This window comes from Molossus molossus, unplaced genomic scaffold (assembly GCF_014108415.1).
Source record: "Molossus molossus isolate mMolMol1 unplaced genomic scaffold, mMolMol1.p scaffold_m16_p_9, whole genome shotgun sequence".
Classification (NCBI taxonomy): domain Eukaryota; kingdom Metazoa; phylum Chordata; class Mammalia; order Chiroptera; family Molossidae; genus Molossus; species Molossus molossus.
The window spans coordinates 231,974-259,943 of NW_023425403.1; the positions used below are offsets into that span (position 1 = coordinate 231,974).

The 27,970-nt window shown below is 60.7% G+C and overlaps 1 protein-coding gene across 3 annotated transcripts; it reads right to left on the bottom strand.

Moving 5' to 3' along the window:
- Window positions 1-1,025: 1,025 nt before the first annotated feature.
- On the bottom strand, window positions 1,026-27,003 carry ERICH1 (glutamate rich 1). 3 transcript variants are annotated; one of them, XR_004958180.1, is made up of 7 exons: window positions 26,942-27,003; window positions 17,223-17,354; window positions 11,414-11,545; window positions 5,370-5,804; window positions 3,269-3,460; window positions 2,610-2,892; window positions 1,363-1,442 (listed from the first exon to the last, which is right to left on the bottom strand). XR_004958180.1 is itself a non-coding variant. In XM_036250643.1 (6 exons), the coding sequence occupies exons 1-6, from the start codon at window positions 26,961-26,963 to the stop codon at window positions 1,375-1,377; spliced, it is 981 nt and encodes a 326-aa protein (XP_036106536.1). In that variant the 5' UTR covers window positions 26,964-27,003; the 3' UTR covers window positions 1,026-1,374. The 3 variants fall into 3 exon arrangements, 2 of the variants coding, with proteins under 2 accessions (XP_036106536.1, XP_036106535.1); XM_036250643.1 differs by lacking the exon at window positions 2,610-2,892 and having other exon boundaries at window positions 1,026-1,442; XM_036250642.1 differs by lacking the exon at window positions 1,363-1,442 and having other exon boundaries at window positions 2,210-2,892.
- Between the last annotated feature and the right edge of the window lie 967 nt (window positions 27,004-27,970).

Consider the following 27,970-nt stretch of genomic DNA (forward strand, 5'->3'; position numbering starts at 1 on the left):
GCAGAGGGTGTGTTCAGTCGGCTGTGAGGGGCCCGTCACCCCATCAGAGGGTGTGTTCAGTCGGCTGAGAGGGGCCCGTCACCTCGGCAGAGGGTGTGTTCAGTCGGCTGTGAGGGGCCCGTCACCACGGCAGAGGGTGTGTTCAGTCGGCTGTGAGGGGCCCGTCACCACGGCAGAGGGTGTGTTCAGTCGGCTGTGAGGGGGCCGTCACCACGGCAGAGGGTGTGTTCAGTCGGCTGTGAGGGGCCCGTCACCCCGTCAGAGGGTGTGTTCAGTCGGCTGTGAGGGGCCCGTCACCTCGGCAGAGGGTGTGTTCAGTCGGCTGTGAGGGGCCCGTCACCACGGCAGAGGGTGTGCTCAGGGAGGCGCTGAGCCCCCTAAAGGCTGTGCCCAGGGACAGGCTTTCATACCTCAAAACACTGCCAACTGCTGACCGCTCCCTGTCGAAGGGCCGAGCGTTGGGTAGAGTAGGAAGGAGGAAAATGAAACATACAAACTACAAACCACAGCACCTGACACCCGTCGGGCTTCTCCACAGACGTTCCAACACGTGGTCGAGACTCTGCGTGGACACAGACGGCGTCACACCCCAGCTCACTCTTCACGGGACATGCAGCTTCTTCCTCCTCCTCCTCCTCCTCCCTGCTGACCCGCGTGACCCGAGGGCACTTCCCGATTCTGGGTCCGAGTGGAGGGGGGTGGGCGGCAGGGGAGCCTCCAAGTGAGTCACGCCGGTTGCCTCCCTCGCAACCCCGCCCTGGGGTGGGCACTGACCCTGCAGCACAGGTCCCTGCCCTTGACCAGGATGTGCACCAGAATGTGCGTTTTCAATTGTTACAGGATTTTTATTTTTATATTTTTCAATCCTCACCCGAGGATACTTTTTTTTTTATCTATCTTCAGATAGAATGGCAGGAAGAGAGAGAGAAACGTTGATGTCAGAGGGACACATCGACTGGCTGCCTCCCGCATGACCCCAACCAGGGCCGGGGCTGAGCCACCCCTGAGGTACGTGCCCTTGGCTGGAATCGAACCCACGGCTCATTGGTCCGAGGGCCGATGCTGTACCACTGAGCCAAATTGGCCAGGGCACTGGTTGCAGGAATTAAAAAACAGAATCACTGGGCAGTAATTCGAGACATATGTGATGTCTGGAAAGTGGGAACTTTCTGTCCTGTCCACTTCTCGTGCGGTCGCAGACGACACCTTCCCGGCACGTGGGCACCCGAGCCGGTGACGTGGCAGGAACGTCCTCGCAGGTGCAGGGCCGGGCACTGAGGACACCCAGGGAATCCCACCTCGGGGGAAGGTGCCGTCTTGGCTCCTCTCCTTGGTCTGGTGCCCACTCGCTGCCTATCAGCCCCTGAGGCAGACTCACTGCTTCCCCGGAAGGACGTGGGTGATCCAGTAACTAAAGAAAGCGGAGATCACTCTGGCCTGGTCTGCAGGGCAAACACAAAACCAGAACAAAACAAAACAAAACAAGAAACATTACAGATTATTAGTTTGTGGATATTCGCCTTTGGCCCAAAGTGACCACTGAATTAACCTGATGACATGCAGCGGGGGTGGGGGTGGCGTGGGCGGTGCGGTCAGCACTGGGTGGCTGCACGGCCCCCACGGCAGGAGGGTGGACACGCCCTGCACTCGCCCTTCCCCGGGGACGGAGCCTGCAGACGCAGGGCCCAGTGTCCCACGGCACGGCCGCCGTCTCGCCAGAGAACCACGCAGAGCTCGACTGGAGCGCCGACGGGGAGCGAGCCAGCGAGAAGCTGAGCAGAGTCCCAGCCCCAGAACTGGTGCTGGCCCAGCGCTCACGTCTCACGAAGGCCTGTGACATCCCGTCCCTCAGTCTCGGGGAGAATCGGGCCCCAGGGAAGGGCTCCTCAGAGTCCAGCTGCCTAACCGGTGAAGACTCGTCCGTGCCGCTGACCGCCAGTCCAGCTGGTCAGACTCCTGGCCCCGGGGGGCAACGCGACCTCCCTGCGTCTGGCTCAGACCTGGCTGCCCAGAGCTGCTCACCGCAGGCAGACCCGGCCGCCCCTCCCCCAGCAGCGACACGGCTGCCATTTCTCCCACTTAAAATACAACCGCGAGGCCTCTCCCCTCCAGCCCCAGCCCCGGCGGTGCAGTCTGCACCCTCCACTGCCCCTCTCCCCTCTGGACCCACCCCGATCAACCCGGAGACTCCATCCAAACCCCCCTCTGATGTCTCTCACATCCCACACCTGCTCATTCAGCACACCTGCTGGTCCTACTCCGAACCTCCATGGGTCTCACCATCCTGCACCCCCTGGGAGGTGATCTCAGCCCCTCAGTCCTGGCCTGACCGCCGGGAAGCCTTGCCCAGTGCAGTGGCCCTGGTGCCAGAGTCCCCGGAGCCCCGTCCTCTCCGACCACGAACCAGCACATCCGCGTGGCCCCAGGGGGCCCGTGACAGCCGTCACCTCCTCCGCCCACAGGACCCTTCCTGCCTTCTCCTCTGAGGCCACACCGCTGTGGGGCATCTCACAGGCTTTGCATTTTCTGTCCCTGCAAATCCTGGAGAACGTGCCAGGCACAGGGCGGCTGCCCTGGTCACCAAGTCCCCTCCCGGCCTTGCCATCCACCTGTCAATCACGCGGGGCCCAGCGGGGCTGCTTTCCTGACTCATCTGATTTGCTGTCGGTGAATCTCAGTCTGTTTCAGCGACAGAGACGTCTGAGGCTGGAGACCCTGCTTTAACTGAAACCGCGTCCGAGATTGTTCCGTGTCCGGCACAGTGCTGTCCAGCTCCAGCGGCTCTAAAGCCCGGTTTTCCGATGCGTGTTGCAGATTTCTGCGGCCTAATGTCCCAGACGCGGAGCCACCACCAGAGCCCTGGGGAGAGGCTGTGGGCTCTGCACCTGCGGTCTGCGCAGAGGGACCCAGTGAAGGTCAGGCGGAGGCGGCAGAGCAGGACGCCACCTCATCATTCAACTGCTTCCGCGCGGGCTCGGTGAGGCACCCTCCACACCGGAGGAACAGACAACCCTGACCCTCTCCCAGGGCAGTGGAGGGGGCAGAAAAGATCAGAAGAAATGAATTCTTTCACTTCCATTTCATTTAAACTAAGGAAAACGTGGCCCTAAGGCCTGCAGCTCCCAGGCCTGGAAGCTGACGCACAGGTTTTCTCACAACCGTCCGCAGGGCAGACCCTCCTCGGGGGACTCCCCTCCGGCCACCCCTGCCTGCTGTGTCTGACTCCAAGGCGGCTGTGGGGCGATCGGGCGGTCCCTGGCGCACGTACCTGGCGGCAGGGTGCAGCGCCCCGTGAACACCTGCAGGGCGCGCTGCAGCTCCCCGGGGTCCTGCAGGAACAGCAGCGCCCGCATGTGGTCCAGGGCCAGCAGGTCTGCGGCGGGCAGGCTGCCTGTGCCCAGGTCGTCACACAACTGCTCGGCGGCGCCCAGGAAGGCCGGGTCCGAGTCCTTGGACACACCTGAAGGAAGGCAGGACCACGGAAATGCATTTCATTTGGCTCTTGCAAACTGAAGACCAGTGTTCGTGTCTTAACAAAGAATAGTTTCTACTTGGGTGAGGCGTCTGGGATAGAAAAGCCTCGAGACAGTTGGAGCAGAACTCTGAGCAGTGACAACTGAACAGGCTGCTGGGCGACGGTGGGGCAGGGCCTCTCCGGGTCCCCAGGGGAACAGCTCCCACGCGGGCTGTGCGACAGGTGTCGCAGGAGACACGGCGCTGGCAGGACCGGGCCCTGTGCCTTCCGCCCTCTCCAGTCGCAGGCTGAGGTCGGCTCTGCACCGATCCTGCTGGGAGCTCACCCAACGTCTCAAATCTTCGGCTTTATCGCATTTCTCAACCTGGAAGAACTCCCGTCCGACCTCCTCAAACACCTTCCCGCCCTGCTGGGGCACAGGAGCCGGGACGCTGCCCTTCCGGTCCTTTCTCTCTCCCTCCGTGTTCTGAGTCCGCCTGGGGCCAGGCTCCCAGTCACTGATTCTCTTTTATGCTGAATCTAATCTGTTTAAATTCACGTTATTACATTTTTCAGATCTGGGATTTCCATTTCAATCTTTTTTTCTGGTATGTGCCCCTAGCGAAACCGAACCTGGGCCTCTGGTCTGCAGGCCAATGCTCCAAACCGGCCATTTCAGTATCTTAACAGACTCAAGACAACGGGTAAATTCCTGCCACCCCTTCACCCCCCGTGGGGATCACAGCCACCTCACTACACCCCTGGTCTCCAGCGTGGGGCCCCACCCTGCGGGGCACAGCCTCTGCTCCTGGCTTGGTCCCGGGCGTCTGCTGCGTTTGTGGGAGTTGGTCCTCAGCCTGCACCCCGTTCTGAGCGCGTCTGTGCTCGAGGGGCAGGTCCATCCCTGTCGGCTCAAGGCCTTGTTGACCTCGAGACGGCCCCAAGTCCCTGTGGATTCAGAAGCCCTGAGCCTGGTCTCTCACCGCCCACAGCTCAGGGTCTGGCAAAGGCTCCGAAGGGAAGAGCGGCTCCTCCCTGCCGTCAGTGGACCCGCTGGCCTGGCCCCGCGAGGAGCAGGCCTCTGCCCGCTGGTCTGTGCTGGAGGGTCTGCCGGCCCCGCACCCAGAGCTGCCCTCGGAGAAGTGGGGGGCTCTGGCTGACCTGGTGGTTTCGCAGCCTCTGAGACCTGCCCTTTGGGGGACTTTCCTCAGCAGCTCAGACCCACGGCAGTGTCCACGTCCTCCAGGTCTGCTCCCGCCCGCGGCGCATGGACCGCGTCCCTGTCCCTCGGTGTTGACACTACGCTCTCATCTGCTGTGCAAAGTGCTGACGACTGTGCCAGAGGGAGGGGTCAACACCGCGTCAGAAACGCACTTCAGTCCCCGTGTCTGTGCATCGCTGCCGCCGGCAGGGTGCGCCCGACTCCCCCAGACCCGGGCTGCAGCGCAGGCACCGCGCTCGGGCAGAGCCTGCGTCTGGCTCACCTCCCGCATCAGCACTCAGAGCCGATGCTGAAAGACCCCGCCAGCACCTGCCACGCGGGGTGGAGAAAGTCGTGCCCTAGAGGAGACAGCGACGAGACGGACCAGTCAGCCAGAACCTCCCCTCGGCACCTGCCTGTCCTTCAGACACGGCGGTCCCAGCATCTCCCCACCCGCCTGGGCGACGCCAGCGGGGAGGCCACGGGAGGACCAGGCCGCCGCCGAGGCCTCTGCGCTGTGTCCTGAGCCAGTGCCGGTCAGATCTTGCTGAAAAGAACTAAATCATCTTAGTTTGCCTCAAAAGTAATGGTTTACTCTGAAACTGAGTATTTAAATATGAGTTCTATTTTAAACATTTAAATATTATACTATATTTGCTTATTTCCCCCAATAAATAGATGTCATTATTCAAAAGAAAAACAGGAAAAACGTACCGTCATAAAAATACATTTCTTGTGTCGACTTGAAAAAATCGAGGATCCTATCTGCCTTCTCATCAGAGCCTCTGCCAGGGCCCTGCCCGGCGTCCCCAGGGTCCCCGTGGTCCTCAGCGTCCCCCGCGTCCTCGCGCGTGTCTCCCGGCTCCGGGCCGCCCTCCCTGGGCTCGTAGAGGAAGCTGATGCCCGAGGCTTTCGTGAGGGAGCCCGCTGCCCTCCTCCTCCTCTGCTGTTTCTTCTTCAGTTTCCTTTTCTTATTCTTGCTCATTGTGGCGCCATCTGTGTGCTGTGGGTGCGGGCTCCCCTGTGAGACACTCTGCTGTCCCCCTTCCGCGGCGCGCACCCCGTGGGTGCTGTCGGGGTCTTCAGACCGTCGCTTGGACCGGTGCCTCCTCACCCTTCTCCTCCTCGGCTGACCACAAGGGTCCTGATCTGCAAAACAAAAGTCAGGAACATTCTGACCTCCTGTGTGCTAGAACCACAGCGTATCGGCCTAAGTGTATTTCCATTAGGGTCTTGTAATTTTAGTAGAAAAAGAATTGGAGATATTTACTTCAGCGATGCTCAGCGGCCTCTCGACCAGCCACACTACCAAGGACGCCGAGACCGACGACATCGCGAGTTAACAGCCCACGTGCTCTCGGGAGAAGAGGCGCACGTGGTGGACCCTGGGGAGACACCAAGAAGGGCAGGTTGCCAACGGGCTCAAATGCTACAGAGCAGAGCCCAGCAGCCATTTCTGCAGGGGGGCCTCTCCGCAAAGCCGGGCTGAGCTCCTGCCCAGTCGCCCTTGGGAAGCAGTTCCTGGAACCTGCTTCAACCTCTAGGATCCGGGCTGGTAGCTCTAACCAGAGTGGCCTTTTCTGACCAATCAGGACAGTGCCTTTTGCCTTTTGGACCAATCAAACTGCAAGGATTTGGAGTCCTCATTTGCATGAGGATGGACCAATCAGGGACCAGGGAAGGACTTCTTCCTTCTACATAAGCCAGCTCCCCTGGGGGGCACTTTCCTTCCCACCAGGGAGGGCGGCCTCCTCCTGGCTGAGCAGAGACCGGAAGGTGTTTCCCCAGGGCCGGGCAGCGGCAGAGCGACCTCAGCCCGGGGAGCAGACCAGTGCAGAATGGCGGGGGGCAGAGCAGAGCCGTCAGCAGGAGAGGGCCCCCCACAGCCGAGCTGCATTGCCTTGGAGCCTCTGCAGGAACGAAGCTTCCTCCTCACCGCACCCCACACGGGGGATTCCTGCTGGTGCTCAGTTGGCACCAAAGACGTGCGTTGGAAAGACACACGCATGGTTGCTACAGTGATGACACACAGTGTGGTTTTAAGGATGTAGGAGTTGTTGCAATTTTATTGGGAATAAAATGTCACTCCTATGGCCACCCCACACGATCGACCGACGACGGCTGTAACACGAGCACAAGATGAGGTCACTCTGGGCCTGTTTCTTCATCCGCGAGGTGGAAACAATGCCACCTCCCTGCCAGTCCGGGTGACAACCGGGTGTGAGCAGTGTGCTGCCACTGAGGTTCCTGTTCTGGGCCGGGCACTTCAGGTCCACAGCTGGGGCCGAGTTGGCTGTGTCCCTCCTCTGAGACTCAGGCTGGCCCCGTCCCCCACGGCGGTGACCTGTCCTGATCGTCGATGACAGGTGCAGCCAGCACCCTTGGAAGCAAAGCAGAGGACGGAACTTTCCCAAGGCCCTGCCCTGCCTCATGCCAGACATCGTGGCCCCGCCCAGCCTCCCCAACTTCGTCCCCCGTCTAGCAGCCGTGCGGAGAGGAGGCATCAACGTGACAGTGCAGACAGCACTGTTCTGACAGGCAGTGCGGTGCCCTCAGGTCCTTGGACGGGAACCAGCCCGGGAACCGAGCGCAGCCTGGACGGCCCGGGGAGCCAGCAGGCATCCCTGGCCCCTGGGGCCCGCAGCCCGCTGCCCTCTCCCTTTCAGAGGCTCCGCAGACTCGGGCTCCTCTCCAGCGAAGCCCCTGGTGCTCACTCTCCGTGGCTTCCTCACCCCCAGCTTGGTCAGACCCCCGTCCAGGGCACAGGAGGTGCTGCCTCCCCGCTGTGTGGTCTGACCCGATGCTCCAGCAGCTAGAACCTGCTTCAGACCCTCAGGCACGGGAAAATGACAAGATGTTTATCAGAGAACCAGAGGTTTGACTATTTATAATCTGAGAAGCGCACTCATTTTGAAAAGCTGCCATCCCCAAAACGTACCTTTCCTCTCACACATGCTAATTCTAGAAACCAGTTTGTCAAAATCGTCTGCACCGCCGTTTGGCACCTGCGTCCTGAGCAGTGGAGACAGAACCAACCCCACAGTCTCAGGCCACGTGGGATGTTTTCGAAGAGTCCACTCGGGTCCAGGCTAAGGCTGCCGACATGTGACGCCCGCCCTCAGTGTCGATGCCCCCGGTGCTGAACAGCGAACACGGGAGGCCTGCCTTCAGGATCAGTGTGCTCCAGGAGCTAAACAGAGAGCAGCGGCCTCGGGAAGGTCAGCGGTCAGAGTGACGACGCCGATGCGTCAGTGGTCTGCTGTCTGCCAAAAGTTCAGGACATTTGTACTAACACGCAGCGCTTAGCAAGGTCAGACCTGTGGCCTCCGACACCTGCCCACAGACGGGGCCTCTCGACAGAAGCCCGTCCAGGCTAGGGAAGGCCACCGGAGCCGAAGGTGGCACAAGCCTCGGGCCGGGTGTGGGCAGGAGGAGCTGAGCCAGGAGGATGTCGTGCTTGGTTTGGCCTTGGAGACGACACTCGACCGAGAGGCGCAGACGTGGGAGGAGGGGCTGGGCAGCCCCGAGCACAGGCCTCTGCTCTGGGGGCTCTGGGGGCTCTGGGGACTCTGGGGTGGGGACGGCTGGACCAAGCCTGAGCGAAGGAGACTCTGCCTTTTGAAAATGGATCCTCTTTTCCAGTGGCTCCCACACCTAGAACAGCGCGTCCAGAGTGTGAAAGTGGCCATGACAACAGCACGTCGCCGGTCCCGCTGCTCTGCATCAGCTCCAGGATGTAACTGAGCTTGAAGTCCAAGTGACACGGAGCAGCGGGGGAGCAGCGAGTTCACAGCTGTGCCCGAGAGCATCTTCCGCGCTGTTCTCCACGGCCCGTGCTCTGCTCTCCACGTGCACACCTGCACTACTTCCGCCCTGTGGGGGCCTTGATGCCGTGAGGGCGGTTAAAAGGCAGCAGTCCAGGAGTCGGTCTCTGCGACTCAAACCTGGGTGCTCGGGGAGCAGCGCTGTCACCTCTGCGACCCCCCGTGAGCAGGCAGGGAGTGCGGGACCCACACGCTGCTCGATACCCTCAGCGTCGGCCCTGCAGGCTCGCGTCAGGCTCCGACGCTGCCGCACCCTCCGAGTCCTCTCGGTCAGCTCTGCGCAGGCTCAGCTCTCACGGGCTGAGAAGATGCCTTCACTGTCCAGGTTCATGTTCTTGGTCCTGGTAACGGAGAGCAGGAGCCGCAGGAGCCACGGAGGGAAAGCCGTTCACGCGGCAGTGCCCAGGCCTCCCTTCAGCAGGCGGCAGGAGACGAGGCTGCAGACTCTGCCCGATGGTCCTGGCCCCGCGAGTGAGCGGTGCAGCGCGTCCACTAGGCTCTGCGCACCTGCTGGGAAACCCGCCACACTGGCCAGCGAGCTGGACTGCCCAGCGAGGGGCCACGGAAGTGCCTCCTCGGGCCTCAAACACCACAGACCGGGGTTTCTCCAGCCCAGAGACGACGAGATCCGGACCAGGGCCCAGATCTGTCCCAGCTCACGGAAAGGACCCTCGTTTAACCCTCAACGAGCCCACCAGGAACAAGCACGAGCTCACACTCCAAGAGCCATGAAGTCAGCGACGACTTGAGCTCGATGCCTGTGCAGCTGTCTGTGGGGACAGCTGGGCGCTGGCCGCACTGCAGCTCGGTCTGAACACAGAACCGTGTGCGCACAGCGGGAGCCTCCCGTGCTCAGGAACTAGGGGCCCGGCGCCCGCCGTCCCGCTCGCTGTCCGGAGTAACTGCTGCGCTCGGCCGACCAGACCTGACTGCAGCCTGGGCTCCAGCAGGCAGAGGCCTCGGGGCAGCGCTGGCAGTGCCGGGAGCCAGGTGCCCAGGTGCACTGTCGTCGTCAGGACTGGAACCCAGCCCGACGCGCTCTGGGGAGTCGGGACTGAGTCGGGTGAGGAGAGGAGGACGGGAAGTTACAGAAATAACCAAGACCCAGGACAGGGGGCAGGCCCTTTGCAGAGAGGCTGGGAAGCAGGCTGAGAACGGTTTGGGAGGAGGGACGGCGGTGCGGGGAGGGAGGCTGCTGCAGCCATGAAGCAGCCAGCAGAGGCCAGGAAGAGCCCAGAGGGTGGGGGGGGGGGCAGGTCTCAGAAACGAGGGTGGCGTGAAGTCAACATGTGACAGGAGGAGGGAGGCCCCAGTCAGGAGCAGGGCTCTGGGTTAGAACTCGGCAAATAGAAATGTGCACAGCGAGGGGCCGGAGCCAGAGGCACGGACCCCAGAAGCTGATGCAGGACTGTGAGTCCACAGCAGTGGCTGTGAGGGGCCCTAGTCACCCACCGCCAGGCGGTGCCCACAGTGCGTCCACTCTGACCGGAAGGAGGAGGAGGGGCGAGGACGAGACCTCGAGTGAGCAGTGTGTGTGGGGGAGACACCCTGCCGCCGTGTTCACAGGAAGCTGATGAGCGGCTGCGGTGGGGGCTGCGGAACAGAGGCCCCTGCTGAGGGAGGCCCCGGGAAGGTGGACAGCCCCTCAGGACAATGACTGGCCACTGACAGGAGTCCAGTGGAGCAGGGGGGTAGGCGGTCCTGACGCAGGCGGCAGCCTCCAGTGGGCGGGGCTGTGGAGGGGCATCCGGGAACCGTCCCCCAGGGAAAGTGTGCACATGACGCAGGAATTCTGGGTGCCCCTCGGCGGGAGGGGGTCCGGGCGGCCTTGCAGGAAGGCCTGCAGGGAAGACGCATCAGCCTGGAGCCAGCGATGCAGCCAGTGAGACCCGTGGGTCTAGAGGAGTCAGGCGCTGAGTCGAGAGGAGCACATGGAGAGGGAGTCTGGTCTGTCAGTGTTTCTGAACAGTCACTGAGGAAAGCCAACAGGTAATTCGAGACAAGGTACAGGGGTCAGGAACACTGCTTACAGGAGACACCTGTGTCCGGTTGGCACTGTCATCACCCCTCCCTCAGGACGTCACTCCAGCGCAGCCCTGCAGGGCAGGGGACAGACGGAGTCGGGGACTGACGGTCCCCCCAGCAGCCCTGCACTGACCTGCCGAGGGTCCTCCGGGCAGGTGCACGCAGCTCGGGAGAGAGCCTGGCGCGTGTGCGGTGAACACACAAGCAGCGTGATTGATGACGTGTGCTCCCCACAGTGATTCACCTTCATCTAATGTGCGATCTACTCCTCTCATAATCACATCCCGGAGACTCCAGCCAGGCCTGGAAAGTGACCCCACGGCTCCCCAGCGACCACCTGCAGAGCTGGAGACCCGGCCTCTGCGTGGGAGTCGGAAAGACCAGTGTGCGGGGACCCACCTCCGCACACCGGGCCAGTCAGTCCCCGCAGGGGCTCCCGGACGCTCGGGGGAAGGCATCCGGGCAGAACTGTGTTGGAGACGCACACTCCTCTGGGGAGGTTCTGGAAGAACGAACCAGAGACCAAGCTGCCGGCTCACTTCTCCAGGTGGAAGTTTCTGCGCAGCGGCAGCCGTGACCGGGCACCGGACAGGCAGCGGCAGAGCGACGCCGTGGCTCCATTTTCCACGAAAGAGCAAAATGCGCTTTTCCCACGACGGACATCCCTTCCCAGACACTCTCAAAAAAATACGGGAATCAAGACAAATTCTGCGAAACCAAGACAAGCGCTGCTGCCATTTCCACGACTTCACCACCAGGGGTCCCGGCGGCGGGCCAAGGCGCAGGAGGGGCCGAAATCACACTCCGCCCCCCCCCCCGGCGGCCCCCCCCCCCCCCGGCCGCACAGGGCAGGCTCGCCCCTCGCGTGAACGTGGACGGACCCACGCGCAGGGCTGGGAACGGACTCACCTCCGGCGCCGGCGCTGCTGGACGAGCCCTCGGAGTCCGCGGGGCCCAGCGGCTCCGGGGCGGGCGCGTAGCCCTCCGGGGGCGGGGTCGCGGTGTAGGGCCGCCGGCCCGGCGGGGTCCCGGTGCTGCCACCTGCGGGAGGAGAGGGCACAGCGCGGCCGGTCAACAGCGCGGCCGGGAGATCGCTCTGCGATGCTTCAGTTCACATCAGGTCACACGTCATGTCTGCGTCCAGGTGTTTGGATATAACAACATGACTGATCAGTGAGCAGAAAGCAGAAAATACTCCACATAATTAACCATCATTATCACAACGTGAGTCTCAGCACCCCCGCGGCACCATCTTCTGCCGCCCCCGCCCCGTGCGTGCGGACGACCGTGTGCAGGTGTGTGTGCAGGTGTGTGTGCGCGCAGGTGTGTGTGCAGGTGTGCGTGCGCGTGCAGGTGTGTGTGCGCAGGTGTGCGCGCCGCGTGCACAGACACGTCTTCATGGGATCATGCTCACCTATTTTATTATAAAACATACATCACACACTGTATCATTCAAAAGTGAATATGATAAAATGTATTTATTTCTGTGGTGTTTTAATGGCTACATAATAACCTGTGTAACTGGCAGATGCCTATGTGCCACTGTCCTCATCTTACTCAGGGCGGCCTGGAGTGTCCGCTGCGGGTGGCTGAGCTCCTCGGGGTGAGTCCCGGAGAGGGCTGCGGGCGAAAGGGGGAGCCCCTCTGCCGGCCCCGCCCCCACACTCTTCCGCAGCATCGACCCTTCCATCTTCATACCTCATCAAAATAAGGCCAAGTAAACCTTGTGCGTGAGAAACACGAGGATGGCCTGACCAGTCTTCACAGAAAAACGAGCATTAAAAACACAATAGTGGCTGGGCTGCCGTTGGTTAGTCATCCCGACGTGCCCAGGCTGCGGGCTCGATTCGGGTCGGCTCTGCAGGAAGCTCCAATAACCCTCAGTACGAGGAGCAACAAAAATTGATGTCCCCTCTCCCTTACGTCCTCTCTCTCTCAAATCAATAAAAAATTTTAAAAAACAAGGACTGAACAAAATCACTAATTCCTGTAACAGACATTTGGTTTCAGGACACTTCAAGTTAAAACCTTGAGACGTTTTAAATTCCTCTGCCAAAGACAGATCTCACGTTCCTTACGAACAGTTGGGGCGTGAAGCACAGGACAGTCACTACTGCGGGGTGACTGGGGTGCCAGGCGGGCCCTGGAAACAACGGGGACCCTCTGTAGAGCACACGACGGTCTAACTGCTGTGCTGTGCCTGAGACAGGCACAAAGTGATAACGAATAAAACTGTAATTAAAAAGTAAAAAAAAATATTTCATCTTCTTGAAGCTAAGATGTGGAGGTCCAGCCCTGGCCGGTTTGGCTCAGCGGTTGGAGCGTTGGCCTGCGGTGCAGGGATACCCGGGTTCGGTTCCCGCTAAGGGCATGTACCTCGGTTGCAGTTTGTCCCCGGCCCTGGTTGGTCGTGCGGGTGGCAGCCACTCGATGTGTCCCCTTCACGTCGATGTTTCTCTCTCTCTCTCTCCCTCCCGCTCTATCTGAACAAAAAATGGAAAAGTGTCCTCGGGTGAGGATAAAAAAAAAAAAAAAAAAAAAAAGATGTGGAGGTCCAGTTCCCACCTCGGTCTGAAGCCCCCAGGTGGCCAATGGCGGTCACCTGGCGGGAGTCGGGAGGGGACATGTGCAGACCTGCTGTTCGTTCTGTTTGGAAGCTTTTTGGTCCAAGGGCCAATGCTCTAACCAGGGAACCAAACCAGCCAGGGCGGTATGTTTTGCAGCTTTCATTTATTTACTTTCCTTTTTTTTTTTAAGGCTACTTCTTAAAAATCTTTTTCTTTTCTTTGGTTTTTTAGAGAGAGAGGAAGGAAGAGGGAGAGATAGAAACATTGACGAGAGGGAACATCCAATGGCCTCTTCCTGCACACCCCCCACTGGGGATCAGGCCCACAACCTGGGCGTGCGCCCCAACCGGGAATCAACCAGCGACCTCTTGGTGCAGGGTCGCCGTTCAACCACTGAGCCACACCAGCCGGGCTGTTTGGAAGCTTTTAATCAGAGAAGTTTTCTGAAGAAAGCTGCACAGGACTTAGAAAGAACCTGCTTGCGTCCTCCTTTGTGAGCTCAGGATGCCGTGGGGGGAGCAGAAGATGGGGGACGGGACACGGAGGGGGGATGCCGTGGAGGGGGGCAGGAGACGCTGTTGGGGGGGGAATCAGGGGACGCCAGTGTGGGGGGGAGCAGGAGAGGGGAGTGAGATGCGGGAGGGGGGAGGAGATGCCTTGGGGGGCAGGAGACACTGTGGGGGAGGAGGAGAGGGGGAGTGAGATGCGGGGGGAGGGGCCGCCTTGGGGGGCATGGACACCGTGGGGGAGGGGCAGGAGACACACCGCCTGGCGAGGCCCCAGGATGCGCCAGAGCAGCCCGCAGGTCCCGAGAGACCCCGTCATCGGCTCAGCAGCCAGCGCTGAGCTCCAGGCTGCGCTTTTCAGCTGCAGGTGAGATGCCTGGGGAGGGCATGAGGGCGTCCGTCCCTGGGCCTCCCTCTGGCCATCTGCACAGTGGGGTCTGGGGACTCCGCCGCCGCTTCCAGTTCTGAGATCTCTCGGTTCCGCTGGGTAGGGAGGGTTTGCTGAGACGTTTCCTTTCACGAAGTAGGTGCTGACTCGTGGCTCACGTGGCGACCAAGGGGAGGCCAGTTACACTCGACCGCGCACCCGCACCGTGGTGGCCTCCACTTGCAGAGGCTGGCGACCCTGAGCTGGCCCTGGGGTTGCTGCCTCCCAGGGACGGGGCAGAGGCCTGGAGAAGGCACCCAGAACCTTCCTGCTGACGAGGTCACATGCTCCCTGGAAGACAGGAGGGTGGTGACCTTGGAGACGCTGGTTCTCTTCCATCCAGGCGCTGAATTTCTGCTCGTTCTGGCCCTGGCTCTTCTGGGAGACAGACCACTCCAGCCTGGTTTCATACAGACCACTGACTCTCCTCAGGGGCCCCACGCTGGCACCCGGCCCGTGGGCCCTCACAGGGGCACCCTCGCCTGTGCCTGCCCTTCTGCCTTGAACTCCCCTGGAAAAGCGAGTCCTGGGCAGGCGGCTGAACGGCTCCCACCCAGAGCTGGTGCTGCCGGGAATGAGGGGAAACGTCAGAAACGCTCGTCCCCCACGGCGCCCTTGGACGCTATTTTAGAGCATCTGCTGGCTTCTTCTGCAGAATCGTCCACACACAGGGCCTCCCTCCAGCCCACACCCTGACCAAAGGCAAGCAGGCCCCCCCATCAATGTTTCCTCTCAGTGCAGAACTTCAGCGCCTGCAGACATGCGGCCTTTCCCCAATCTTCCAACACGGCAGCCATGGCTCCTCCTGTGCAGCCCATCAGTGCCCTCTGACCTCAGCTCCATCCCACTGGACCCGGACTCCACCCCACGAGCCTCTGGCCACAGAGAGTGCCACGTTTACAGCCACACAAACCATCACTTCTCCGTCATCACTAACAGCTAAGTACGTCACCAAGACTGAAAACACATTTGCTTTGACCTCACTGCATCTGATATCCTGTCCCTCCTTCTAGGTTCATTTTTCCTGTTAAAACTCACTCTGTGGTCCCTTCAGTGAGGCTGTGGGTGGTGGACCCCTCGTGCTCCACAGAGCTGAACACTTCAGAGGACTGTTGTTTCCTTAGCAGGTGCTCTGACGTCACAGCACGAGGTGCACGGGGACGCAGGGGATGCCCCCCACCAGGCAGCTCATGCATCCTTCCCACAGGCCCCGTGTGCGAGCCCACAACACACTATGCCCCCCCCCCACGGCCCCAGCAGCCCAGGGCTACACTGTGTGGTCTCCCCCCCCCCCACGTCCCGGGACAGTGTGCATCCGTCACCTAGCCAGCCCCTGTGGATGGACATGCAGACACTCCCTGAACTCCTGCTACCTGAACAACCACACGATGAATAACCCTGAACAGCTTATGCCCACCTGGGACTTCATGTGCACGTCAAGTTGCTGCAGGTGTGACTGCTGAGCCCTGGGCACCTGCGACCTGGGGACGGACAGCCAGCCTTTCACGATGGCACGAGGTGCTGCCTCCATGGCCAGGCCTGAGCGCTCGCCTGCCACCCAGCTGTTGGCGCATTTCCCATCAGGACGACCCACATGGCAGAGCGTGGGCTCCGCCAGCCTCCATCAGTGCCACCAGCAGGCCAGGAGCCTTTTCTCACGCTGGCAGAGGCACGGCACACACCACCCCGTCCCTGGGAGCCCCCATCCCTCTGTGAGCCCCCCGGTCCCCTCTGAGCCTCCTGTCCCTGTGAGCCTCCCGTCCCTGTGAGGCCCCATCCCTGAGCCCCCATCCCTGTGAGCCCCCGTCCCTGTGAGCCCCCCATTCCTCTGAGACCCCGTCCCTCTGTGAGCCCCCCGTCCCTGTGAGCCCCTGGCCCCCTCTGAGCCCCGTCCGTCTGCTCCTGCGTTTCTCACTGGGCAGCTGCTCGTTCTCCCAGGAGCACACGGTCTCTTTGCGGACGAAGGGATGGACCTGTGAGCGCCAGGAGTTACCATCTCTTTTCTGGTTTATTTCATTTGACTTCGCGACTGGTCACTGTTGCCACGTGGGACTTGACGTTTCATAAGGTGCAATGACCCATCTTCTACTTCGTGCTCCCAGGTGGCGCGTGAGCTTCACAGGGAAAAGGCTCACGGTTTCTTCTACTACCTTATGTTTCTTTTTTTTAATCCTCACCCGAGGACGTTTTTCAGTTTATCTTCAGATGAGTCTGGGGGGGCACTAATGCGATAGAGCCACATCGACAGGCTGCCTCCCACACGGCCCTGGCGGGGCCGGGGACAAACTGCAACCAAGATCCGTGCCCTTGACTGGAATCGAACCTGGGACTCTCTGGCCTGCAGGCCGACGCTCTAACCACTGAGCCTTGGCCAGGGCTGGTACTTTGTTTCCATGTTCTGGGTTTAAGCTCAGGCTCCTTGAGATCACGTGCAACCCCAACGCGTCTCGCAGGGAGCACTGCAGGTGCCCTCGTGTCCGGGACGCTGTCCAACAGAACCTGCCAACCAGGGAAGGGTCCCGGGGCCCAGAGGCCCCGTGCGGGCAGTGTGGCCGAGGGCTGGACCAGCCTCAGCTCCCCACGCGGCCCCCAACAGCCACTTGGTCAACAGTGGCCGTCGGAGCTGCCGAGCTGGAAGGAGAGAGAGAGTGCAGACGGGCCGGAACTCGATGTCCCAGTGACGAGGACCTTGGGCTTGGTGGAATCCGAGAGCCACGGGCAGCAACAGAGGGGCCGCTCCTGGTGTGGACAGCGCACCTCTCCACAGCACCACCGTCTCAACAGCGCCCACCCGCGGCCGGGCGAGCAGGGCGCCCACAGCTCGGCCCGTGACAAAGCTCCATGTGCTGAGACTCAGACCACAGACACTTGTTCTCTGTCCTGCGGCTGGGGGCTCGGGATCCGGGTGCTGGCAGGGTGGTCCCCCAAGGCCTCTCCTTGGGGTGCACAGTGCGGTCTCCTTCGTGTCCTCACAGGGTGGCCCCGCTCTGCGCCTGTGTCCTAATCCCTCTTCTTAAAGGGACACCAGTCATGCTGGGTCAGGACCCACCCGACGGCCTCACTGAACCTTCGTCGCGCTCTAAGCCGCATGCTGAGGCCCCGGGGTTCCATGTGGATTTGGGGGACACGAGAGAAGGGAAAGCACAGTGACCATGACCCCTTGGGACTGTCGGGGGACCTCGCCTCCCTCCCGGCCCCATGGCACCTACAGCCCTTACCTGGCAGCGGGGGGACCGGCCCGCGCCGCGCGTTCTCGGGAAGGGTCTCCGCGGCGGCCGGCACAGACGTCTCCTTTCCTTGGTCACGTGGATCATGAGGGAAAAGTCTCCTCAGTACTTTTTCAACAAACACTAAAATGCAACCAATTGACAAAAAAAGAGAAGGAATTACTTAAGGCAGTTTTATTTAAATCGCATATAGAATTTATGTAAAACAAAGACATTTTATTTTTAATCCTCAGCCGAGAATATTTTTTTCCATTTATCTTTAGATGGAGTGGAGGACGAGAGGGGGAGAGAGAGAGGAACATCGATGTGAGAAGGACACACTGAATGGTCACCTCCCGCACAACCCCGGCCAGGGACCAACTGCAACCAGGTACTTCCTCTTGGCCGGAATTGAACCCGCGACTCGTTGGTCCATGGGCCAACACTCTAACCACTAAGCCAAACTGGCCAGGGCTAAACAAACACATATTCTAATATTAACTAGAGAAAGCAAAGCAGCTGTCCCCACAGGACTCCCCACCCGCACCATCCCCACAGACCCCTGGCCACTGCAGCTGACCACCTCCCCAAGGACCCTGGGCTGGGTGCAGGCCTGGGAGCTCGACTCCTCTGGGTGCTTGCACATGGGCTCTGGGGGAGGCTCCATTCTCGAAATGCCCGTTTCTGCCTGACCCGACCTCTCCCCCGTGGACAAGCCCCGTCAGAGTCCGCAGTTCTGGAAGCAGAGAGCTCTCACGGGCCGAGGTCCAGGGCGGGGCTCGCCCTGGCCTGTGCTGTGCCTGTCCCCGGCTGGCGAGACCTCAGGCTCTGGGGTTCAGGACCACCCAGCAAACACTGCACACCGGGCAGGACAGGTGCTCCCCCCGCCTCTGTCCTGCATCCCCCACAACATGCCACCCTCCACGAAATGCAGCCCAGCTCCTGAGACCCAAGGCTGGCCACTTCCTGTTCCAGCTGCTCTCTCAGGAAGCGAGGCCCATGAACACAAACCAAGGCCAGTTCGCAGGCGCCCCTCTTGCGCGGGACTGTCCTGCCTACGTCCCAGGGACCTCAGTCGGATTAGGCTGCCCGTAGCCGTCTGCCTCTCCTGGGCACCTCCTGGGCCTCAGCCTCCCCCCAGAGTGGGCAGCACACCTGCAGGGTGGACAGAGGATGTGCCACCCGTGGGCCTCGGACCGCATGCCTGGCTGAAGCCCGGACACCCCCGCAGACAGGGTTCACTCGGCATCACGCTTCCTCGCGCATCTGACCACCCGCTGAAGGGCTGCCACCTGCTGCAGTGCCTGAGCTCTGACCTGCTTCTGGGGCAGACCCCCAGGTCCCGCACACCTGTGCCCTGCCCGTCTCCATGGTCAGGGCACCACTGGATCCCGGGCCAGCCCCTGCCCCGCTCCCACGGTCCAGCAATGTCCCCCACTCTGTGCGGCCTGGCCTGCCCTCAGGGTGGGTCCTGTCCCCCTGCCGGCCGCCCTCAGTGAGCACAGGGCCACCCCCTGCACCAGGAGCACCTCCAGGCTCTCCATGTCCGTATTTTGCTGATAAATATGCAGGTCTCTTTCAGCTGCCACAATGTGAAGCGCAAAGTGTTTTTAAAAATATGTGAGTTTAGTTTTTTTGTTTTATTTTGTTTTGTTTTTTTATCCTCACCCGAGGATATTTTTCCATTTTTTGTACAGATAGAGTGGGAGGGAGAGAGAGGAAGGGAGAGAGAGAGAGAAACATCGACGTGAAAGGGACACATCGAGTGGCTGCCACCCGCACGACCAACCAGGGCCGGGGACAAACTGCAACCGAAGTATGTGCCCTTAGCGGGAACCGAACCCGGGTCTCTCCAGACCGCAGGCCGATGCTCTAACCGCTGAGCCAAACTGGCCAGGGCGTGATTTTAGTTTTTTAAGGTCAGTTTTGAAAGAGCAACGTGTAACAAGCAGAATTAAATGACCGATGATTACTTTCTACCAACTAATATCGCTGGAAGGTCAGGGGATTTCACCCCACCCCCACCCCATGGACGTCAGGGTGGGGAGACTGTGCAGCGCTGACCCGTGGGACCGAGCACCTGTGCACCTGCCCCGGAAGCAGAACAAGCGCGCGGCTCACCCTGCGCACCTCCCCGCTTCTCAGGGACGGCGCGGCCGCAGAGCGTGGGCGCAGCCACCGGAGTCCTGCGTCACTGAAAGTTCATATTTATCTGCGTGGACCAGCTATTTTGGCAGAACAAACTCATCGCATCGCCCCTCAAACCTTCATGGCCACTTCGAGCCTCCAGAGTTATACACGGAACGAGCACTCTGTGAACCACCTGACGGTTTTCTATAAACGTGGACCTAATTCTGTGTACAAACAGGTTTTCTACCGGGCAAATGTGCTCAGTGGCTCAAGTTAAAAGCAGAACAGAAATGAGAACTAGTTTTCCTGGTCACTGGACACAGTGAGGCATCACTTTTAAAAATCAGGAGTCATTTCTGGCTTGTTGGAATGCGCCCCTTGACTGCGTGCGCGTATGCACGTGTGTGTATGTGTGTGCGTGTCTACTACAGATGTAGGCCTAAAAACAATTTAAAGGTTAAAAGTCCCTTTTGTGCTTAATTTCCAGCATGCTCAAATACAGAACAAAGCAGAAAGGAGCTGGGTGCCTGTCCTGAGGGGCCGGGTGTCACACAGCTCTGTCGAGTCACCGCGAGGCCCGGACGCGCAGGAGGCCAGCGCCTCACCTCACACCTCAGCGACACGTCCCCTCCCTGCGGCAGAAGCTCTGGTGACTGTCAGAAAGCAATCACCAGAAAACAGAAGAGCAGACAGGACTGTCTGAACTTGCTGTTTCAATTTAGACACGAGCCACATAAAGACAAATTCCAGTTGTGCTCTCTGGAAACCGGACGCCTAGAACAGGCTGCACACACTCAGCCTCAGCACAGAACACCTGGAACTCTGGAAGACCCACTCACTGCTAAGCTCTTCAGCGCAGTTACCTGATTTAGAATCTAACAGTCGGGGACAAAAAAAGAGAAGTTTGTTCTGTTTTTCACAAAGGTGCTGTTTTCTGTTGCTGTGTTGGTGGAGCGGAAGCTGGGCGGAGGCTGGTGAAGAGTCTGCCAAGCTCCTGGCAGGAGAGAAGGTGAAGCACCAGGTGGGCACGAGCCCCGCCCTCCAGCCCCGCCCTCCAGCCTGGCCCAGCCTGAGAAGCTCTGGACAGGGAGGCTGGGAGGGCAGGCACCTGAAATGTTCTTAGAGAAGAAGTGGAAATGGGATCCTCCCTCCACGACCGACTGTGCTGCACTCTGCACTTTTCTTGCAGCAAAGGAAGCTGCAAACCACCTGGCAGGGAACAGGCACCTGGGGAGCAGTGAGCAGTCACCCTACGGAGCCATGAAGTCTTCTCTTCCAGAAAACAGTTCAGACTCAGAGGAGCACGCGTTCCCTCGATGTCTGTGCGCAATGCGCCTGATCCTGCCCCTCAGAGCGCCTCGCAGGGCCGAACCTGGGGATGCAGCTCACCCCGCCGTGACCCCTGGTGCGCACGTGTCTGCGCGAGCGGGTCTGGAACACAGACACAGGTAGAGCTAATGTGGGGACATGGGCAAAACTAGATCAGAACCTGTGTCACGAGGAGAGGCTGATGGGAGCAGCACCCCACTCACAGGGACCCCCTGGGAATCAGAGCCCACAGCGTCAACAAAGAGAAACAGGGCAGACGGCTCATCTCACAGACTCGTGAATGGAAAAGGGGTTACCTGGCATCTGAAACGAGAGTTGCTGGCTTTTTGAAATCACAGTTAAAGGAAAAATGGCCACGGAAAGGAAGGACACCGGCACATCAAAGATGCCGGAGAACTGGCCTCAGCCGCGCTGGCAGTGCCCCACCCCCACCCGAGGTCTGCGCGTCTTGTTTTAAGAGCCACTTTGCATTTAAATGTCGTCAGTACTGCAGCTCCTGAAACGTGGACTTTCTCTCCACTTCACTGGCCTGCGGACGCCTGTCAGCCTGCCCACTGCTGTCCCAAAAGCCGCTCAGGGCGCCCTGTCCCGCTCCGTCCCCAACAAGGTCAGGACACTCACAGTACCACAGGTGGCCAGGAGGAGCTCAGATCGGTGTGTGACTCCACCCGAGAGCTTCCTCACAGGCTCCGTGATAGAATTTCAAATAGAAAAAGAATTAGCTAAGATTTTAAAAAACGTTGGCCAACTTTCTAAAATATTAATTAAAAGAAAAATAGTATTCAAACAGGACATAATTAGAATCTTACACCGGCCAGTCTGATGTGGTAACCCCATGGACGAAGCAGATGTACACTAATACTCATTATCTCCCAAAACTTTAACACTTGAAAAATACGTATTCTGAACTTTGTCCAAAACTTTTCTTTACAGGGCTCTTTAGTAGCATTTACTGTCATTAACTAGTCACATACACACACACATATACACACACATGCACACACAGAGATAGACACATATACACATCAGAGACACACACGCACACACACACACACAGAGAAATATAGACGAACAGAGTCACACAGAGATATAGACACATACACACACACACGTGCAGACACAGAGACCCGTCCCACCACCACGCCTCGGGAAGAGCACTGGCGGCCAGCCACGGCGAGCCCACAGTACGGACGTACCACGCTGACCCCAGACCCTCCACAGGGCACGGAGACGGAGCAGAGCCCCACTGAAGGTGTGAGCCCATCGGAGGGTCCCTGGAGGACCAGCAGGCTCAGGCAGCCCTCCTCCTGCTGCCACACCCCTGGTCCCAGGAGGGCCCGGCCCGGCCCTCACACAGGCAGGAGGCCCTGCAAGAACAAATCACTGAAGAGCAACCAGACCACCTGCACAGCACACGAGCCCATCAGCCTCTGCCTGCCTGACCCACAGCGGGTGCCGGTGCAGACGGCCGGGGACCTCCAATGCCAAGGTCTGCAGTGGAAGGCCGTGTCCTGTGATCCTTTAGCCACCAGGCTGGATTGCTACGCCCCTCTTGGTGAGAAGTCTCATGATTGAAAAGTTCCGAGATTGTCCCAGAGGGGGGCGTGCTGGACACGAGTCCTCTCCACCAGTCGCCTGGCACGAAGGAGCCAGAGTGAGAACAGCCTCAGGAGCCGAGCGTCTCCTGCTGGCCCAGATCCTCGGCGAGCAAGCCTCCCAGGTGCCTCCAGGACTCAAGTCCTGCCCGTCCTGTGAGCGTCCGGAAGTGGCCTCAGCAGCAGGGGGCAGCGAGAGGACACAGGAGCCGCCGTGAAGCTGCGCAACTGCAAGGGGAGTGGGCAGATCTCCTCCAGACGGACGCGCTCCTGCGGACAGGGGCCTGGACAGGGCAGGGGGCCCGGGGGGAGGCGGCAGGAAGGCTGCACTAGGTCACCCACTCCAGCGTTAACTGCACGGCCACCGAGGGCCAGCGCGGGGCGAGGGGCCCGACACAACGCAGCAGGAGCACCGAGCCGCCAGCAGGCGCTGCCTCACAGCCCGGGTCCCGAGACCCTTCCCCTCCCAGTGCTGAGACTGCAGCGCAGGTTCCTGCTGCTCTGCCTCCTCCGAGCACTTTCCACGGGCCCACCCGACTTGGTCCTGAACACTGTCCGATTCTCACCCGATGCCCCCGAGGAAGGAAGCCACTGAACTACCCCTGGGAGGTGGGCCCCGCCGGTTCACTTCAGTGACCTCCCAGAGCTTCCCGAACTCTGGCCAAGAGACATGCTCCAGAACCAGCGACAGACTTTGCAGCACGAGACAGAGTACATTTCAAAAAAATTACTTGCTACTGGAGGAGAGTTGCTGCCAAGTCGAAGCGCCCTTCCCAGTCACCCCGAAGAGCTGTGCTAGATGGTCACAGGAAGCGACTGCACTGCCCCGTGCAAGGGGAGCAGCGCCCTCTGGACCTGCGGCCGAGACTGAGACTGCTGCTCCCGAGGCAGCCCCTCCCCTGGCCCAAGGGGCAGCCCAGCTGCCAGAGCAGACATGTCTGGTCGGGCTGCAGCCCCAGTGTCACAGGAGCTCACTCCCGCCAGCAGACGCGCAATGCCATTGGCTGCATGGACGAGCGCTAAGTGAGTCCCGCATGTGTCCACTCCACGCTCGCTTCCTTTCCACAGATGCACAGATGGCCTCTGTCCTCCCTGCCATTCTGGGACCCCGTGTTCCTGGAGAGCAGCTGGACTGTGAGGAGGGAGGCAGGCAAGTCTGCCAGGCCACCACCCCGCCACCCGTCACACAGCTTCCTAACTGTCACAGTCAGCACAGTCACAGGGGTGAAAATGTTAGACGGGGGCTCCGGACTCACACTTCAAAGTCCCAGTGCCCAGGTCTCTTCCCACCACAGATGGTGGGTGTGACTCAGGGCCCGCGCCGCCCCAGCCAAGGGCTCATCAGGACCGTTAGGAGGTGACCCACATGAACACTGTCCCTCACACCTGCACTCTCAAGACTCATTAACCCAAGCTTCCAAACACAATGTGCTCAAATAACCTAACTCGACTCCACAATTTTGTCACACTTCCAACAGGAAAAGAAGTCAAGATGTTTCTTGACTGATGAAAACCAGAAAAAGGTTTCAATCATCTTAATTCAGTGAGCTGACAAAGGTTTTGAAAAGTACACCAGGTATAACCCTAGCCAGTGTGGCTCAGTTGGTTGGAGCATCGTCTGTACACCGAAAGGTGGTGGGTTTGATTCCTGGTCAGAGCACATACCTGTGTTGCAGCTTTGGTCCCCAGTGGAGCACATATGGGAGGCAACCAACCGATGTTTCTCTCTCTCTCCCTTCCTTTCTCTAAAATCAACACTTCAGGTGAGGATTAAGAAAAAAAAAGAGCCCTGGCCGGTTTGGCTCAGCGGTTAGAGCGTTGGCCTGCGGTACTGAGAGACCCGGGTTCGGTTCCTGCTAAGGGCGCGTACCTCGGTTGCAGTTTGTCCCCGGCCCTGGTCGGTTGTGCGGGTGGCAGCCACTCGATGTGTCCCTTCACATCGATGTTTCTCTCTCTCTCTCTGTTCCTCTCTCTCCCTCCCACTCTACCTGAACAAAAAATGGAAAAATGTCCTCGGGTGAGGATAAAAAAAAAAAAAAAGGAGACCAGGTGACCAGGTGTATCCCAGATGATAGTGATCTGTCCAGGGCAGAGCACTGAATGTCAGAAACGAGGAAGGAGAAAGAGAAACAAGGAAAACCTAGTGTGAAGTAGAGGGAACCCCCAATCAAAACGCAGGAAAGCAGAAGGGGGTGTGTCGGGCGGCATGAAGACCCGTGACAGCCCCTGGGGTCAGGCCCGCTCCCAGAACCCTCAGCATGTGACCGCACAGCCTGCTAACCCTGCTGACAGTGAGGTCTGAGACGTGGCGGCATCACTAACACCTGTGCATGCTCATTCTGGGGCCTGACACCTGACCAGGTGAGTGAAGGCCATGACTCAGTGGCACCCCGAGCAGCAGGGGTGCACCAGCAAAGTGTTTCCCCAACGAGGCAGCCACAGCGGTGGAACCTATACTCACTTTTCCTCATATTCTGTCTGGTTAACAAATTGGTTTCCTTATTTTAAACAAATGCTTATGAACTATAGTTACCACTCGGCTTTTCATTGCAAAGGGCAAAAACGCAATCCTGTGTTTTAAATGTGGAGAAGAAAAAAAATCACAGGGTTTAATCCAAGTAACGTGAGCAACACGCCTGAAACCGTGAGCCTCCTGGAGGGGAGCACCGAGGGCTCCTTGACGCCTCACCGAAGCTTTTGGACTCGACACTAAGGCTCAGGCAGCAAAGGCGGAAATGAACGGGCGGGACTACGTCAGCCAAGGAAGCCGCCACCAAGACGGAAAAGCAACACCCTCGACGTGAGAAGCCATTCGCTAGTCATGTATCTGATAAGGGTTAATATCCCGAATGTATAAAGGAGTCACACAACCCACTGCAAAAAAACATGCAATCCAATTAAAAAACGGATGGAGAATCTGAATAGACACTTTTCAAAGAAGACATACAGGTGGCCAACAGGTACAGGAAAGGTGCTACCCCTCACTCTTCATCAGGAAAGTGCAAACCCAAACCAGTGAGATAGCACCGGTTAGGGTGGACATGGACAAGACCTTTGTGCACTGTGGGTGGGAATGTGAATTGGTACAGCCACTATGGAGAACAGTATGGAGGTTCCTCAAAAAATTACAAGTAGAGCCAACTGCCATATACCCATTAATTCCACTTCTGGTTATTGATCTGAATGAAACAAAAACACTAACATGAACAGGCATCTGCACCCCCACGTCCACTGCAACATTATTCACAACAGCTGAGGCACGGACGCGACGCCAGCGTCCACTGGTGGACGGATGGAGCAAGAACACGGGGCACGTGCACTCAGTGGAGCTGCTTCTGCCGTAAAGAAGTGAAGTCTTGGCGTCTGAGACCACAGGGACAGACCTGGAGGACAGTATCGTGCCGGGTGAGACAAGCCAGACCAAGACCACATGATCTCACTGGTAGTGGGATCCAAACACAAGACTGAACCGACACAGAAAACGACGGGTGCTTGCCAGAGGCCAGGGCTGGGGGAAGGGCAGGACGGGTGAAGGGGTCACAAGGCACAACACTGACATGAAGTGGGCAGGTCCTGGGAGGTGGGAACAACGCTGTTCCGCCAGCTGCCGAGAGCGGACCTTCCGAGCGGCCGGCCGGGAACCACCTGCGGTAACCGCAGGGCTAAGGGTTTGCGCGCACTCACGCCGGCCACAGCCCTCGGCAAAGCTGGACGGGCCCGGCCTTCCTTCTCCATTCTCGCGCGGCCGGCTTCCCCCGGGTCGGCCCGCACCTGACGGTCGGTGTCAGGGCGCCGCCAGGCTCACCGGGCACGGGCACGGTCACGGAACAGACACGTGCGTCCTGCAATGTGCGCACGTCGCAGGTCCCGCCTGCTCCACAGCGAACAACAGGCTCAGAGAGGCCGGCGCTCTGGCTCAGGTGAGGAGAGCAAGTCAGGGGTGCAGGTCCGCGCACCCGCCATCCGGAGCATCTGCAAATCCCACGTGTACTCACGCAAGGCCCGGCGGGTCCTGGGGCTCCCACCGGCCATGGGCCCCCGCCCAAGCCCCTTGGACACAGGGCTGGGCCTGCGGATCCCGGACGGACGTACAGCGGCAGCCTCGTCGGGCGGGGTGGGGGGGCAGGACTTGGGCGAGAGCGGTGTCTGCGAGCGGGCCGCCCCCGCTCCCCGCACCCTCTCGCAGCCCCCGGACCGCCCCCCACGACCCCCGGACCGCCCCCCACGAGCCCCGGACCGCCTACCCCCCACGACCCCAGGCCGCCCCCGCTCCCCGCACCCTCTCGCAGCCCCCGGACCGCCCCCCACGACCCCGGACCGCCCCCCGCCCCCCACGACCCCCGGACCGCCTACCCCCCACGACCCCAGGCCGCCCCCGCTCCCCGCAGCCTCTCGCAGCCCCCGGACCGCCCCCCACGACCCCGGACCGCCTCCCGCCCCCCACGACCCCCGGACCGCCTACCCCCCACGACCCCAGGCCGCCCCCGCTCCCCGCAGCCTCTCGCCGCCCCCGGACCGCCTACCGCCCTCACGGCCCCGGGACGCCCCCCACGACCCCCGTAGTCTCCGGACCGGCCCCCGTAGCACCCGGACCAACCCCCACCCCCACGGCCCCAGGACGCCCCCCGCCCCCCGCGATCCCCGGACCGTCTCCCCCGCGGGCCCCGGACCACCTACCGCCCCTCCGCGCCGCCGCCATGCGGATCGCACGACCCCCGACCCCTGCGCGGCCAAGTTCCAGGGCCGCTTCCGTATCCGCCCCATAGGCCCGCCCACAACGGCAGGCGTGCCCAGTCCGGACCCACGGTCTCTGCCGCTGGTGTCCGTCAGCCGCGCTCTGGCTTCGGATTGGCTCTTGTGAGAGCTGTGGGCGTGGCCTCCAGGCGCCTTGGCTCCGCGCACGCTCAGAGGAAAGTGACTGAAGCCCGGGTGCGCCGGGACCCAGCTGCCGAGCGGTCCGGGCCGAGCGGGCTCAGCGGGCCGCCGGCGGGAGCCTTGGGAGGGTCCGCTCGGCGCCCTCCTGGCCTGGCGTCCTGAAGCGCCGCGGGCCTGGCGCCAAGGGGCCGCGTCCGCTCGGAGGCCCTCCTCCCGCGGGCACAGCTGGGCAAGGCTCCCGCCAGGGGCACCGCCCGCGCTCGCGTCCGCCCTGGCCCTGCCGGGACCCAGGTCCGCTCTTCGCCCCGTGCCCGGCACAGCTCTCGGGCGCGCATCTGCGAGCGTGCGCGGGCACCGTTCGGCGCCGGGCCTCGGGAGCGGCGGGTGGCAGGGTGGGGTGCGCGGGCGGCGTTCGCAGGCGGGGCCCCGGGGGAGGCGGGCGCTCGGGGAGCCCCAGGGCTGTGCAGGCTCCAGGCAGGGGCAGCAGATCGCGCGGCCCCGGGGGGAGGGGGCGGGGGGAGCAGCGCCAGAGCTGGGGCGGCGGGGCGAGGGCAGGGCAGACGCGGTCCCGGACGGCGGGCCAGGTCACCTGCGTCAGCTTCCCGCTGTCCGGCGGGCGACGCGGAGTCGGGCTGGCGTTGCACCGAGGGACGGTACCTGACGTCGGGAAGCGCCCCCCAGCCTCTGTCCCGAGAGTAGACTGGTGGGGGGCGCAGGGACCCCGTTGAGTCCGTTGCAGGAGAAAGACTTGGGTGGCTGCCTAGCACGGGCAGTTGTGGGAAGAGGGAGCTGGATTTTGGATGTATCTGAAGACGAAGTAAAAGAGACTTC

Bases quoted from the DNA above. Each gene is read 5' to 3' on its own strand.
- ERICH1 (XM_036250642.1), bottom strand. From the start codon at position 26,963: ATGGCGGCGGCGCGGAGGGGCG. The intron at 17,355-26,941 runs GTAGGTGGTCCG...GTTGCATTTTAG, and splicing joins GGCGGCGGCGCGGAGGGGCG to TGTTTGTTGAAAAAGTACTG. The intron at 5,805-11,413 runs GTGAGTCCGTTC...TTTGTTTTGCAG, and splicing joins CAGCAGCGCCGGCGCCGGAG to ATCAGGACCCTTGTGGTCAG.